Source organism: Bubalus bubalis, chromosome 19, assembly GCF_019923935.1.
Source record: "Bubalus bubalis isolate 160015118507 breed Murrah chromosome 19, NDDB_SH_1, whole genome shotgun sequence".
NCBI classification, from domain to species: Eukaryota; Metazoa; Chordata; class Mammalia; order Artiodactyla; family Bovidae; genus Bubalus; species Bubalus bubalis.
In genome coordinates, this window is record NC_059175.1 from 59,078,596 (window position 1) to 59,093,525 (window position 14,930).

Here is a 14,930-nt window from a genome sequence, read left to right on the forward strand (position 1 = left end):
CCTCTCAGCTGCCAATTTATCTTTTTTTTTTTTTTTTTACTTTATCCTGTTCTATCCTGGGAGATTGAATCATGCCATAGTTCCCTGGCTTTGACTCTGGTTTGGCAGCTGAATCTGGTTTCTTTTGTTCCTGACCTTGACTTCCATATTCTGCCATATAGCAGGCCAGTTGGCAGACCTCTAGATGTACACAGAACCTCATGAATGGGACGAAGCTGCGAGATGGCGGGGCATTCCGTACTCATAAGTGTTCTCATCATGGTGGTTTTCCAAGGTTATTGGGATTTAATGTTGTTTTTCTATAGTGTGTTAGACTGCATTTTGAAAGGTGTGGTCTCTCTTTTTGATCTGTAATTGGGTGAAAAATTAAATATATTTATATCTGCCGTTAACAGCTCAGCACTTTAAGAAATAAGCCAATATTAAGGGACAATCTCTTTTCAGATGTGTGGATGTAGCAAATACTTTTATGATTCATCAGATCACTTCTTTGAATTTAGCCTTTACTGTGGTAAGATGTTTATTCTTTTGTGGTTTTTATGTTATAAGAAATGTGCTCTATATGGTTTGGGTAAACTGAAGTCTTACCTGAATAAGAAAGATGATAGTAAATGCTGATTTAAACCTGGTTTCTGATTCAGAACAAAGCCATTACCTTGCCTTTCCTTTTTCCCAGATTGAAAGAATCGATCAGCTTTTTGCTGCTGGAGGCCTTCGTCACCTCATGTTTTACTATCAGGATGTGGAGGTAGTGGAAACAGGTATTTAAAGTTGATGTCACATAACCCAGATATCGGAGAAGCCAATGGCACCCCATTCCAGTACTTCTGCCTGGAAAATCCCATGGACGGAGGAGCCTGGTAGGCTGCAGTCCATGGGGTTGCTGAGGGTCGGACACAACTGAGTGACTTCACTTTCACTTTTCACTTGCATGCATTGGAGAAGGAAATGGCAACCCACTCCAGTGTTCTTGCCTGGAGAATCCCAGGGATGGGGAAGCCTGGTGGGCTGCTGTCTATGGGGTCACACAGAGTCGGACACGACTGAAGCGACTTAGCAGCAACCCAGAGATGTGTTGTTAGATTTACCCAAGGACAGCATGAAGCAGAAGCCACAGTGAGCACTTTCATCCTGGGGGATGGGACAGGTGGGGAGTGGGGGGTGAGGCCCAGTGAAACAGGTCCTGTTTGTACCTCAAGCAAAGGACAGATAACGGTGGCTCTGTAGCCTGGTTGTTCTAACTTCAGTTGGGATATTTTGTTTTCCTTTTCAGGCTGTGCTGGTAGCTAGAGAATGATAAAATAATTTACATTTTGAGATTTCCTTTCCTTACATGTTAGTTCATTCTGTGCCATTATGTTCTAGAACTTCCACTGGGCATCTGTTTCTTCTCTATTTCTTTTGAACATAGGAATTATTGCCAAGATGCATAGCAGGAGTTTTTTTTTTTTAGTTAAATATCAAATCATGTTTATTTTCTACTGACTGTGACTCAAATGAATAATATTGAATGACAAGTTTAGTCATTTTCACTTAAGATAAACTTGCAAATCTCTATGTGGATTCTATTGATATATCCCCATCTACTTTTATGTGAATTAATATAATTTTAAAGCCAAACTAAGGACATAAATATATTATGATTATATTAAAATATCATATGCAATCCCTTTGTGACCTTTTTGATGAAAGAGAAGATAGTTGTTGCTCTTGGCATAGAATATGACCATGATTTTTTATTTAAAAACTGAGGAAATTATGCATGCATAAGTGACTGGCATTTCCCCCAGATTATCTGCTTTATATTTTGTGGTCAGAAAGGGCATTGTATTTTGAGTAAAAAAATCAAAACAAGACAAATTTTGAGTCCTGTCCCAGGTTGCAGAGCACAAGCTCAGTTAGGCTAACTGAGTGAATGTTAAGTTCGCCCATGAACCCCGCACAGGGTGAGGCTGGGCTTTGTGTGTCACCTTACATGGTGCACAGGGTGCAGGGGTGTGAACGTAAGTGCACGCTTGGTTTTCTTTCCCACTCTCCCTTGAAACCTTTTCAGTAGGAGCAGCTTTTCTTCTGAACTTAAATTGCAATTCAGACAACCCCATGAACTTTGCTGGATATTTTTAGATAAAAATACAGAGTGAAGTAAGCCAGAAAGGGAAAGACAAATACACATTAACGCATATATGTGGACACATGGTACCGATTAACCTATTTTCAGGGCAAGAATAGAGACTCAGATGTAAGAATGGACCTATGGACATGGGGAAGGGAAGGATGAATTGGGAGATTGGGACGGACCTATAGGCACTGCCTTGTGTAAAATAGATAGCTAGCGGGAACCTGCCGTGCAGCACAGGGAGCTCAGCTAGGTGGTCTGTGATGACCTAGAGGGGTGGGATGGGGGATGGGTGGGTGGCAGGGAGGCTCAAGAGGGAGGGGGCATATGTATGCATATAACTGATTCACTTCATTGTACAACAAAAACCAACACATCATTGTAAAGCAACTATAACCCAATTAAAAAAAAAAAGAATAAAAGTTCCCATGGTTGCATCCAATTACAAATACAGCCTCAATTCAGAAAGTAAAAATATCCAGTTGATCAAAACTAGTTGATCTAAAGTTAAATCTCTTCCACTCTTGGCCCTCCCCCTTTCCTTTCATCCCACCCACCCTTGCAGCAGAGGCCTCTGAGGGTCAGTATCTGCAGTGGGAGAGGAGCAGATGGTCTCCTTTTCTCCTTCAACTCACCCTTCCACCCCCTACCCACATCTTGTTAACCACAGTTTTTGAGTGTGTCAGGGCAGAGATAGAGGGAAGACGGAGCAGTGAAGTTTTTACTTGGCTGGCACCTGTTGTGAGCTAGCTGACCTGGAATTCTCTGGGCCTTGCTCAGATGAGAAGTCAGAGGAACAAAAGACAAAGTTAGCTTGCTCTGCGTAAATGGCTAGGATGTGCAGCTGGAGGTGGAAACCCTGGAAGACTGACTGTGGAGCCCACATCAGCCATCACTTTGCTGTCCTGCCTTCCCTGCGCCTTTCTGACTCCGGTGATCTGAAGGGCTGGCTGGATCAGAACAACAGGACGTAGAGGTTCTGCAGTCATAACTGGATTTGGATCTTGGCTCTCCTGGTGTGTGACTTGAGGCGGGTCACAGCTGTCCTCAGGGTTGCAAGCAGTTTCAAAAATGTAGGCATGGTACCAGCCGGGGCTTCCCAGGTGATGCTAGTGGTGAAGAGCCTGCCTGCCAGTGCAGGAGACATAAGAGCTGTGGGTTCGATCCCTGGCTCAGGAAGATCATGGCATGGCAACCCACTCCAGTATTCTTGCCTGGAAGATCCCATGGACAGAGGAGCCTGGAGGGCTACAGTTCAGAGGGTTGCAAAGAGTCAGACATGGCTGAAGACTTAGCACACACGCATGGTACTGAGCAGAGGCCTGACGCACAATTTACCAGTAGATGCTGTCTCCTCCCTCACCCTTTCTCACTGGCCCCATCAAGGATGACTTGCAGCTCCAGCAAGAATTTGCTCTGGACTGAACTCTCTTATCAGAGAAGGCAATGGCACCCCACTCCAGTACTCTTGCCTGGAAAATCCCACGGATGGAGGAGCCTGATAGGCTGCAGTCCATGGGGTTGCACAGAGTCAGACACAACTGAAGCGACTTAGCAGCAGCAGCAGCAGAACTCTCTTATTCCTATTTTGTCCATTTCTGTTTTTCCCTGGAGCACCAATTTTGAAGTGAACTTGTGGTCTGGAATGAAGCAGATCCTTTAGTTTACTTTTTATTCTTTATTTTTTATTGAAGTATAATTGACTTACAATATTAGATTTGTTTCAGGTGTACAGCACAGGGATTCGGTATTTTTGTCTGTCGCAAAATGATCACTATATAAAGCAGATCCTTTGAGATTCCTTTAGGGTTCAGGCTAGAGGTGGTCCAAGGGGTGGAGCTTGTAGGGCACCAGGATGAGTCAACATGACAGTATTTTAACAGGGAAGCCTCATTCTAAGAGGCGACCACATGGACACAGTATAGCATTTGTGGGACTAAAATCCTTTTCATTTGTAGGGCAACTTGGCTCTCCAGGAGGAGTAAATTCTGTTTCTGCAAAGGTGAAAAAACCCAAGGTGTTTGTGACCGAGGGAAAAGATGTTGCTCTTACTGGGGTGTGTGTGTTCTTCATCAGGACCAACCCTGCCAGAGCTATCACCCCTGAGAACATCCATCGGGTAAGAGGCAACAGCTCCTGAATTACCAAAGATTAAAAAAATTCTACCCCCAAGATACCTTCCCGTGGAGACTACCACTGTATGCATTAAATATTTAAAACTGCTTTCACAGAAATATTTTCAAAACACTTAAAGCAAGTTAGTCAAGAGGATGGTTTCTTTAAATCTGTTGAATAAGAGGAATTAATATTCAATTTATTAATGAAAATTGATATAACATTATATGTATCTGTGTGAATGTAAAACAGTGAGATTTTTTTCTTTCAAAAAGAATTTCCTGGGACTTCCCTGATGGTCCAGTGGCTTCAACACCATACTCCCAGTGCAGGGAGCCCAGGTTCAATCCCTGGTTAGGGAACTAGATCCTGTTTGCCACAGCTAAGAATTTGCAAGCCACAGCTGAAAATCCTAAGCGCCACAGCTAAGACCCAGTGTAGCCAAATAAATAAATGAATATTAAAAAAGAATTTCCTTTCTGGCTTACTTCACTCTGTATAATAGGCTCCAGTTTCATCCACCTCATTAGAACTGATTCAAATGTATTCTTTTTAATAGCTGAGTAATACTCCATTGTGTATATATACCACAGCTTTCTTATCCATTCATCTGCGGATGCACATCTAGGTTGCTTCCATGTCCTGGCTATTATAAACAGTGCTGTGATGAACATTGGGGTACACGTGTCTCTTTCAATTCTGGTTTCCTTGGTGTGTATGGAGGGAGGTTCAGGATGGGGAACATGTGTACACCCATGGTGGATTCATTTTGATGTATGGCAAAACCAATACAATATTGTAAAGTAATTATCCTCCAATTAAAATAAATAAATTTATATTAAAAAATAAAAAATGAAGAAATAAACAAAAAAAGAATTTCCTATATATCATTTACTTAATGGCAAATTTCATACATTTAAATTAGGATTTATTAAAGCAACTATACCCTTAAGCAGCACAAGTTTGAGCTGCCCAAGTTGGTTTACACATGGATATTTTTTTGGTAGAAATACTACAGTATTATATGGTTCCTGGCTGAATCTGAGGATACAGAACCAGGCATAAGGAAATTTGGATATGGAGGGCCGAGTATATGTTATACTTGGATTTTCTGACTGCATGGAGGGTGGGAGCCCTAGCTCCCACATTGCTCAAGGGTCAACTGTGTAACTTTATTTTCTGTGTAGAGTAAAGAGCATCTGTACAAGTCTCCTCTGTCCTTAACGGTTGCCTTGTCTGCTTACAGCAAATTAACTGGTAAACATCTGGTGTTCTATTTATTTCATGCTTTTATTTCAATGATTGCAATTTAGTATAAAGCTTATGTCTTAACTACGGGTCAGAATAATAATTTACTGAATTAACAGGAGACCTGGGTTCGATCCCTGGGTCAGGAAGATCCCCTGGGGGAGGAAATGGCAACCCACTCTAGTATTCTTGCCTGGGAAATCCCATGGACAGAGGAGCCTGGCGGGCTACAGTCCCTGAGGTCGAAGAGTCAGACACGACTGAGCGACTAAGCACAGCACAGCTCATTTATTTTTTTTTCTTTAATAACATAAGTATATCAATATTGTTTTCAGTTCAGTGATTGTTTTTTTTTACTTTTATTTTTTCTATATATATATTTTAGTACTTAGTTATTTTATTTTATTTTTTAACTTTACAATATTGTATGGGTTTTGCCATATATCAACATGAATCTGCCACAGGTATACACGTGTTCCCCATCCTGAACCCTCCTCCCTCCTCCCTCCCTGTACCATCCCTCTGGGTCGTCCCAGTGCACCAGCCCCAAGCATCCAGTATCGTGCATTGAACCTGGACTGGTGACTCATTTCATATATGATATTATACATCTTTCAATGCCATTCTCCCAAATCATCCCACCCTCTCCCTCTCCCACAGAGTCCAAAAGACTGTTATATACATCAGTGTCTCTTTTGCTGTCTCTTATACAGGGTTATTGTAACCATCTTTCTAAATTCCATATATATGCGTTAGTATACTGTATTGGTGTTTTTCTTTCTGGCTTACTTCACTCTGTATAATAGGCTCCAGTTTCATCCACCTCATTAGAACTGATTCAAATGTATTCTTTTTAATGGCTGAGTAATACTCCATTGTGTATATGTACCACAGCTTTCTTATCCATTCATCTGCTGATGGACATCTAGGTTGCTTCCATGTCCTGGCTATTATAAACAGTGCTGCAATGAACATTGGGGTACATGTGTCTCTTTCAATTCTGGTTTCCTCAGTGTGTATGCCCAGCAGTGAGATTTCTGGGTCATAAGGCAGGTCTATTTCCAGTTTTTTAAGGAATCTCCACACTGTTGTCCATAGTGGTTGTACTAGTTTGCATTCCCACCAACAATGTAAGAGGGGTTCCCTTTTCTCCACACCCTCTCCAGCATTTATTGCTTGTAGACTTTTGGATCGCAGCCATTCTGACTGGTGTGAAATGGTACCTCATAGTGGTTTTGATTTGCATTTCTCTGATAATGAGTGATGTTGAGCATCTTTTCATGTGTTTGTTACAGCTCATTTATTTATTTGGCTGCTCTGGGTCTTAGTTGTGGCATGTGGGATCTAGTTCCCTGATCAGGGATCAAACTTGGGCCCCCTGTGTTGGGAGCATGGAGTCTTAGCCACTGAACTACCAGGGAAGTCCTTGCTTTACTCATTTGGCAGGTCTTCATTTACGAATGACAGTAGTTAGATTGCAGTTGAAGATGCTTTTTACGATAAAGGTTTTTCCCCATTGTTTTGCAGGAGGTGAGCTTCAACATGCTTGACACCGCAGACGGGGGTCTGCTCAACAGCATGAGACGTTTGCTGTCTGACATCTTCATTCCCGCTCTCAGAGCCACGAGCCATGGCTGGAGTGAGCTCGAGGGCCTTCCGGAAGCCTCCAGCCTTCGGCAGGAGTTCCTGGGCTCCCTGGAAGGCTTCGTGAGCATCCTGGCTAGTGCACAGGAGAGTTTGAAGGAGAAGGTAAGAACAACTATGTTATTTCTCCAAAAAGTATCTGATGGTGAACAAATCAACATCTAGGTGTGTAATACTTCTCTTAGAGGGTCTTGATTCCACTACTTTGCAAATCTTGAAAATATATTGTGCGTGCTTTCTTGTCCCTTGAAGATGTGGTGGTGACTAGATTTAAATTCCTGTCATTTGGAGCAATGAGTGCTTTGTGGGTTCCTTAGAAATACTGGCCATGGTGGAGAGTTTTACTCTGTCATGTCAGATGTTGGACTGCAAGAAGAGTATGAAGTGCTTCTGGTATTGCTCTGCAACTTAGAAGGAGAAATTTGGAGCCAGAGTGTGGTGTGTGTTTCAGGGGTGGTGGTGATGGGAGAGGTTGGGGGTGATGATGATGGTAGGGATGGGAGTAAATTTTGAAGAGGCCGGAGGAGAGAAGAATGGATATATCTGAAGACAGTGGGTTGGGTCCTGTGGTCCAGCCAGTGATCTAAATGGCTGTTAAGAATAAGTTTGGCAGGGACTTTCCTGGTGGTCCAGTGGGTAAGAATCCATGTGCCAAATGCAGGTGGCCTGGGTTCAATCTCTTGTCAGGGAACTGAAAGTGAAAGTGTTAATTGCTCAGTCATGTCTGACTCTTTGCAACCCCATGGACTGTTGCCCACCAGGCTCCTCTGTCCATGGAAATCTCCAGGCAAGAATACTGGAGTGGGTTTCCATTTCCTTCTCCGGGGATCTTCCCGACCCAGGGATCAAACCTGGGTCTCTTGTGTTGGCAGATGGATTTTTTACTGTCTGAGCCATCAGGGAAGCAGAGACTACTTGATTTTTAAAGACATAATAAGAAGGAAGAATACTGGAGTGGGTAGCCATTTCTTTCTCCAGAGGATTTTCCTGACCCAGATGTCGAACCCAGGTCTCCTTCATTGTAGGCAGATCCTTTGCCGTCTGTGCCATCAGTGAAGTCCCGCTGTCAGGGGACTAAGATCCCATAAGCCTATGTGCTGCAACTACAGAAGCCTGCCTGTCACAGTGAAGATCCAGCACAACCACACACACACATACACACACAAAGAATAAGTTTGGCATTTGTGGGATTTGGCATCAGTAAAATTTGTGCCACCTACAGTGAGCCCGTGTTAGTGATTCCTTGGGGTAGAAGGTGGGGTGAATGCAAAACCATGACAGATGACAGCCCAGATCAGGCATGAGTGGGAGACACAGAAATGGATCCTGTGAGACCAATGACAAGATAATGCTCACTGCTCTCCAGGAAATACTGAGACCCTTTGGGACCTATTGGGATGTTGGCAGGGAGGCAGACAGTAGGCCTTCTAAATGATGTGGGATGGGAGAGTTGAGTAAATGATATCCACACAGGGGGAGTTGGCTCCAGCGAACATTTGAGTTATATTCGTAGTTGACTATGATGCAGGCCACCTAAATGCAAGTTGAACCAAATTAAATAGTTATTCTCCTGAAAAGAGTACTGCTTTCACAGGGCTCCACTTCATATTGTGGTAGAGGTATTAAAAAAGTGGCTGGATCTCACACAGGAGGGAGGCGGTGCCACTTCACGAAAGGCAGAAGCCTCCCCCATAAAACCAAGGCCAGGTCTAGGAGGCAGGTGGAAGGTGCAGTGTTGGGGGTGGGTGCTGAAATCTGAATTTAGAGGCTCACAGGGCTAGCTGCACCTTTCCTAGGAGGAAAATGTCCTTATTAAATACCAAGGTACTTCTGGATCGCATGTGTGCATGCTAAGTTGCTTCAGTCGTGTCCAACTCTTTGTGACCCTCTGGACCATAGCCCACCAGGCTCCTCTGTCCTTGGGATTCTCCAGGGAAGAGTATTGGAATGGGTTGCCTTTGCCTTCTCCAGGCTTTTGGGTTGAAAATGAAAGTTGCTCAGTTGTGTCCAACTCTTTGTGACCCCATGGACTATACAGTCCATGGAATTCTCCAATCCAGAATACTGGAGTAGGTAGCTTTTCCCTTCTCCAGGGGATGTTCCCAACCCAGGGGTTGAACCCAGGTCTCCTGAATTACAGATGGATTCTTTACCAGCTGAGTCACCAGGGAAGCCCAAGAACCGGTAGCCTATCCCTTCTCTAGTGGATTTTTCCAACCTAGAAATCCAACCGGGATGGCCTGCATTGCAGGTAGATTCTTTCTGTGAGGGAAGTAAAAAATCCTGGGTTTGTTTTTCTTTTTTGGCTGTGCCCTGCATGTGATAGGTCCCCAACCAGGGGCTGAGCCCAGGTTCCCTGTAGTGGAAGCATGGATTCTTAACCACTGGACCACCAGGGAAGACCCCTTTGGTTTCTCTGTCAAGTCAAAGTCCAACACACCTTCTTTCCTACCCCTCTCTACCCCTCCCTCCCCAAATGAATTGGTGTATTTGCCATTGAACTTAGTAACTATAAGATTTTTTTTTTTTTTTTTGGACAGGAACATGAGAGTCTTTCCCTCTGGTTAGTTTCAAAAAAGAATATGATAGATTAGAGATTACCCTCCCCTCAGTCATTTTTTGAAGGTCCCCATTTTCTTTGGTTTCATGGGTTGACTCTTTAATTTCCAAGTTCCTTATCAATTCCCGAGTTCTGTGATATTGTCTGTCTGTCTGTCTGCAGTTCACACTTTTTTTTTTTGACACAAAATTTTAATTCAGACCAATCAGCTTTACTGGTGTGCTCAATACCTAAGGAGGATTCCTACACTGATTTCATGAGCATTTCCCAGGGAGCAGGGTAGTTAGAGAGAATCTCCTTAAGATCCTTCTGGATCAACCAGAAGTGTGTGTGTGTGTGTGTGTGTGTAAAGTAACATCATCTTATTCTTTAACTTTCATTGTAATTAGGTGAACCTTCAAAAGTGTGACATATTTGAACTGAAAACCTTGAAGGAACCCATAGACTTCTTGACTCTAGCTAATAACCCTGAGACTATGGAAAAAATAGAAGGTTGTATGAAAGTATGGATCAAACAAACAGAACAGGTAATTTGCAGAAACCAAACATCAGAACTAGCTCTCCGAACATTGACTAGTTCACATGCCATGTGACTGAATCAGCCAGTGGAAGAAGGTTATATCACATCCCTGTTCCATCTGCCTAAGTATTTTACTGCAAGTCCCTAAAAAAGATGAAAGGTTCATTGCAATGTTAATGTATTGTCATTAGTTAAGAAGAGATAGTAAGAATTCTAGGAGATGACAGTAAATGACTTTGTATACTTGTCTACCTAAAACACTGCAGTTGGCCAGGTTTTTCCTCAAGATGTAGTTACTCTGGAGAGAATGCCTATAGGAGTACAGGAGTTTTCTAATTCAATGTGTCTTCCAAAACAAAGCTTTGGACTTAATTGTTAAAAAAAAAAAATTCAGAAAAGTGAAAGCTAGGTGTTACACCCAATTATTGATGTTACATCAGTAATGGAAATTAACCAACTGAAGGCATGAGGACTTTGCAAGGTTGTATTTCTCCGAGGTTCTAAGTGAATAAGCCAAAGAAAGTTTCTGAGATCAGGTCCTCCAAAAGTTCATGAAAGCTCCTCAAACAAGTAGTTTTAACTTAGAATGAGTCAACTAAATTTTTGTTGAAATTTAAAAAATGGATACATCTCAGGTTAGTAAAAGGCTGTCATTCAAAGCATGCAAATGAATAAAAATATATCATGACTCAGATAGCAGAATTTACTTCTTTCCCTATATTTTGCTTATGTGTAACTTTTAACTCTCCAGCCGACTCATTGGCTCATGGTTCTCCTGTGCATTCACAGGTCCTTGCTGAAAACAACCAGCTGCGGAAGGAGGCGGATGACCTTGGGCCTCGAGCAGAGTTGGAGTACTGGAAAAAAAGACTGTCTAAATTTAACTACCTTTTGGATCAATTGAAGAGCCCAGATGTGAAGTCTGCATTGGCAGTGCTTGCTGCTGCCAAGTCGAAACTTCTGAAGGTTGCTTTTCGCTTTATGAAGTGGGAATGGAAGTTCTTTATGCATATGTCATAGAGTAATTAGGAACAGAAAAATGTTATTCTACCTTAATGAAAAAGTAACTTCAAGATTAAATGATACTGCCCTTTTGTAATTTTATAAACTGTAGAAATAGCCTTTGAATGAAAGGCATTTATTGGCTGGTGTACATGTATGTATGGGCTTCCCTGGTGGCTCAGATGGTAAAGATTCCATCTGCAGCGCAGGAGACCCGAGTTTGATCTCTGGGTGGGGAAGATCCCCCTGGAGAAGGGAATGGCTACCCACTCCAGTATTCTTGCCTGAAGAATCCCATGGACAGAGGAGCCTGGTGGTCTACAGTCCATAGGGTTGCAAAGAGTTGGACAGAACTTAGTGATTAACACATATGCACACACACATATGTATATGTATTACTAGAGGGCATTGCAAGTCATTAATATGTAGCATAATAACATGATTGTATATTATGAATTCAGACCAATGAGGAGTAGTAATAATGGAGGCTTAAACTTTTCTAATTTTTTTTTAGAACAGGTGTATTTATTTTATATTCCCGTGTAACAAATTACCCCAAAACTTCACCACCTGAAACAATAAATATCACCACATGGTCTGTGGGTCAGGGGTTTGGGTGTGGCTTGTTGTTATGTAGTCACTGAATTGTGGCCGATTCTTGTGTGACCCCATGGACTGTTGCGCCATCAGGCTCCTCTGTCCATGGGATTTCCCAGGCAAGAATACTGGAGCAAGTTGCCATTTCCTTCTCCAGGGAGTCTTCCTGACCCAGGGATTGAACCTGCATCTTCTGCATTGGCAAGCAGAGTCTTTACCGCTGAGCCACTGGGAAGCCCTCGGTGTAGCTTAGCTGGGATCATCCGACTGGAGATCTCTTAAGGTTGTTGTCAGGATGTTGGCTCATCTGAAGGCCTGACTTGGGGAGGATCTTCCTCCAGGTTGCCCATGTGGGATTCAGTTCCTTGCTGTCTGTTGGCTGGAGGCTTCCTTCAGTTCTTGGTCATAGAGAATGTCAGAGTGAGGTGCAAAATGGATTCAGCAGGCTGTGGAGGAGAAGACGTGTAGGTGTAAATATGAAAAGTGCTGCCCCCCTCCAACCCACCCATGCTCTGTCCTAGTTATTGAATAGATTTCATGAGAGAAGGCTTGGAAGAGATACCTTTAAACATTTAGTCAAAAAATTTTAATTGCTCTTCATCGTGGCAGTGCCCCTCACCCCTCTGGATTGAGTTCTATGTAAGAGGCACAGGAGAGACTGAAAGTTGGACCCTGGGCCTTGTGATGCCTTTTATGCAGCTGTTAGTTGGAATTTTTTCTATTAATAATTGCGTTAAAATTTCCTTCCTGTATTGTGTGTAGACATGGCGGGAGACGGATATTCGAATCACTGATGCAGCTAATGAAGCGAAGGACAATGTCAAGTATCTGTATACACTTGAGAAGTGCTGTGAGCCCTTGTACAGCAGTGATCCTGTGAGTCGAGATTTCCACCTCCTTAGTCTTCTACTCGTGACCCTTTTACACTAGCTGAAATGAGTGTGGAATTTTGGTTCATGAATATTGCAGTTTGTTGGAAAAGTCTTAGAAAACCTCTTTATTCTCAAGAAAATTATATGTGCATGTATATGCATACATGTATACACTGATGTTGAAGCTGAAACTCTAATACTTTGGCCACCTGATGCAAAGAGCTGACTCATTTGAAAAGACCCTGATGCTGGGAAAGGTTGAGGGCAGGAGGAGAAGGGGATGACAGAGGATGATATGGTTGGATGGGATCACCGACTCGATGGACATGGGTTTGGGTGGACTCTGGAAGTTGGTGATGGACAGGGAGGCCTGGCGTGCTGTGGTTCATGGGGTCGCAAAGAGTCGGACACGACGAGCGACTGAACTGAACTAATACATATATATGCATATACACACATGTCTATTTCTACATATATATATATTTTCCTATGTTTTCTAAGATATACATTGTATTTTAAAAACATTTATTGTATATTCCATTTCCCATTAAACATAGCAATTGACATCCTAATCTATACTCAAAACAACGGTGGGAAGAATTATTGGCTGACTTTAAAAAAAAATCTTTTAACTTTCATTTGTTCCTGGTTTTATTTATTACAAAATTAACTGCTAACACAATCCTTGTCCTTAACAGAATGTTAGTGTTTCTTGCATTGAGACAAAATTTGATTAACTGCATATGACTAAATAATCAAGATGAGATTAATCCTCAATGTGTTATATTTATATAGCATGTTAGATAATATTTTAAAATTTAAATAAAAGTCTTTTACCTAAATTTTATTCTAATGAGGACAGAGAGATTAGCCTATTAGAATTTTGCTGACTTTGATATGTTGCCCTGAAAAGTTTTGTGCTGTCTTCCAGATATCCATGATTGATGCTATTCCTACTCTTGTAAATGCAATTAAAATGATCTACAGTATCTCTCATTACTATAACACCTCTGAGAAGATCACATCTCTGTTTGTAAAGGTAAGAGCCTAGTGTAGAGTCTGTGGTCACTTAGATTTCCTTGTCAATGGTTAATGTTGTTTTTTATAGTTAGAAATTACCACATTGGCAAATCCAATGTCTCTGTATCCTACAATTTACCAAAAAGACTTAATCTCTTGATAGAAATAGAATTAAGCATACATGGGAAGCTGATTTTAGCAAATCATAAAGCATTATTTCCCAAAGTAATAATTATAAAAGATATTATATTGTTTATGTAATAAAAATGGAAAAAGATTCTTTTTAGAATTTCTTTCCCTATGTTATTTAGCACATGATTTCTTCCTGTTGGGTGAATTTTAATTAAGAAAAGCTATATTTAACTGGCCATCTTCAGTTTCATATTTTATGTGCTGCTGTTCCAAATTTATTCCATGCCACAGTTGTTTACTTGGTGTTATTAGAACAGTAATCATGGTAATAAAAGCCACTGCAACGTTCCAGTAATCCATAAAGCAATTATAATGATTCTGCCAGAAAACATAATGATGTTTAAACCTTATGTCCTAACTCATAAGTGTTTATGGTGAACATTGTTGCTTTTCCCATTTCCTCTCTAAGAAGGAAATGACTTTTTCATTACCAAGGTGAAAATTTTAAATGTTGTATTAAAATAGAGGCATTTCCCACTCCTCAGGACTGTGTTCAGTTCAGTTCAGTTCAGTCACTCAGTCATGTCCAATTCTTTGCGGCCCCATGGACTGCAGCACACCAGGCTTCGCTGTCCATCACCAGCTCCTGGAGTTTACTCAAACTCATGGCCATTGAGTCGGTGATGCCATCCAACCATCTCATCTGCTCTCATATTTGGGTAGAAAGGAGGGGAACCCACAAGACCCTTTTCCATCCTCCTCACACTTTAATGTTATGTTGGAGTCAGGAGGGGTATTCCCCGAGTACAAGACTCAAAAGTCAATCTGTGTTACGATGCATGTCCAGGTTTCATGGACTTTATTTGCAAGGCTTGTTTTAGAACCTAACTGTGAAACCTAATTTGAACCTAATTCTCTCATTTTTTTTTTTAAATTCTCTCATTTTTGAAAACCTTTCGTTATGAAATATTTGCAGCAGGTACAAAAGGAAATATAATTGTATATTGGATCCCCTTGTACGTATCACCCAGATTATCCACTGTCAACACATGGCCAGTCTTGTTCCACCTAACCTTTACACTGCAATCCCAGGCATACATACAG

General features: G+C 41.8%; 1 protein-coding gene across 1 annotated transcript in view; it reads left to right on the forward strand.

The window, feature by feature from the left end:
- Positions 1-14,930, forward strand: part of DNAH5 (dynein axonemal heavy chain 5) — a 336,311-nt gene that overhangs the window by 72,466 nt on the left and 248,915 nt on the right. The window contains exons 3-9 of the mRNA XM_045163647.1: positions 677-761; positions 4,075-4,235; positions 7,007-7,228; positions 10,073-10,210; positions 10,993-11,169; positions 12,565-12,678; positions 13,606-13,713. Of these exons, the coding sequence (XP_045019582.1) occupies positions 677-761; positions 4,075-4,235; positions 7,007-7,228; positions 10,073-10,210; positions 10,993-11,169; positions 12,565-12,678; positions 13,606-13,713 (1,005 nt within the window). The remainder of the gene's footprint in view (positions 1-676; positions 762-4,074; positions 4,236-7,006; positions 7,229-10,072; positions 10,211-10,992; positions 11,170-12,564; positions 12,679-13,605; positions 13,714-14,930) is intronic.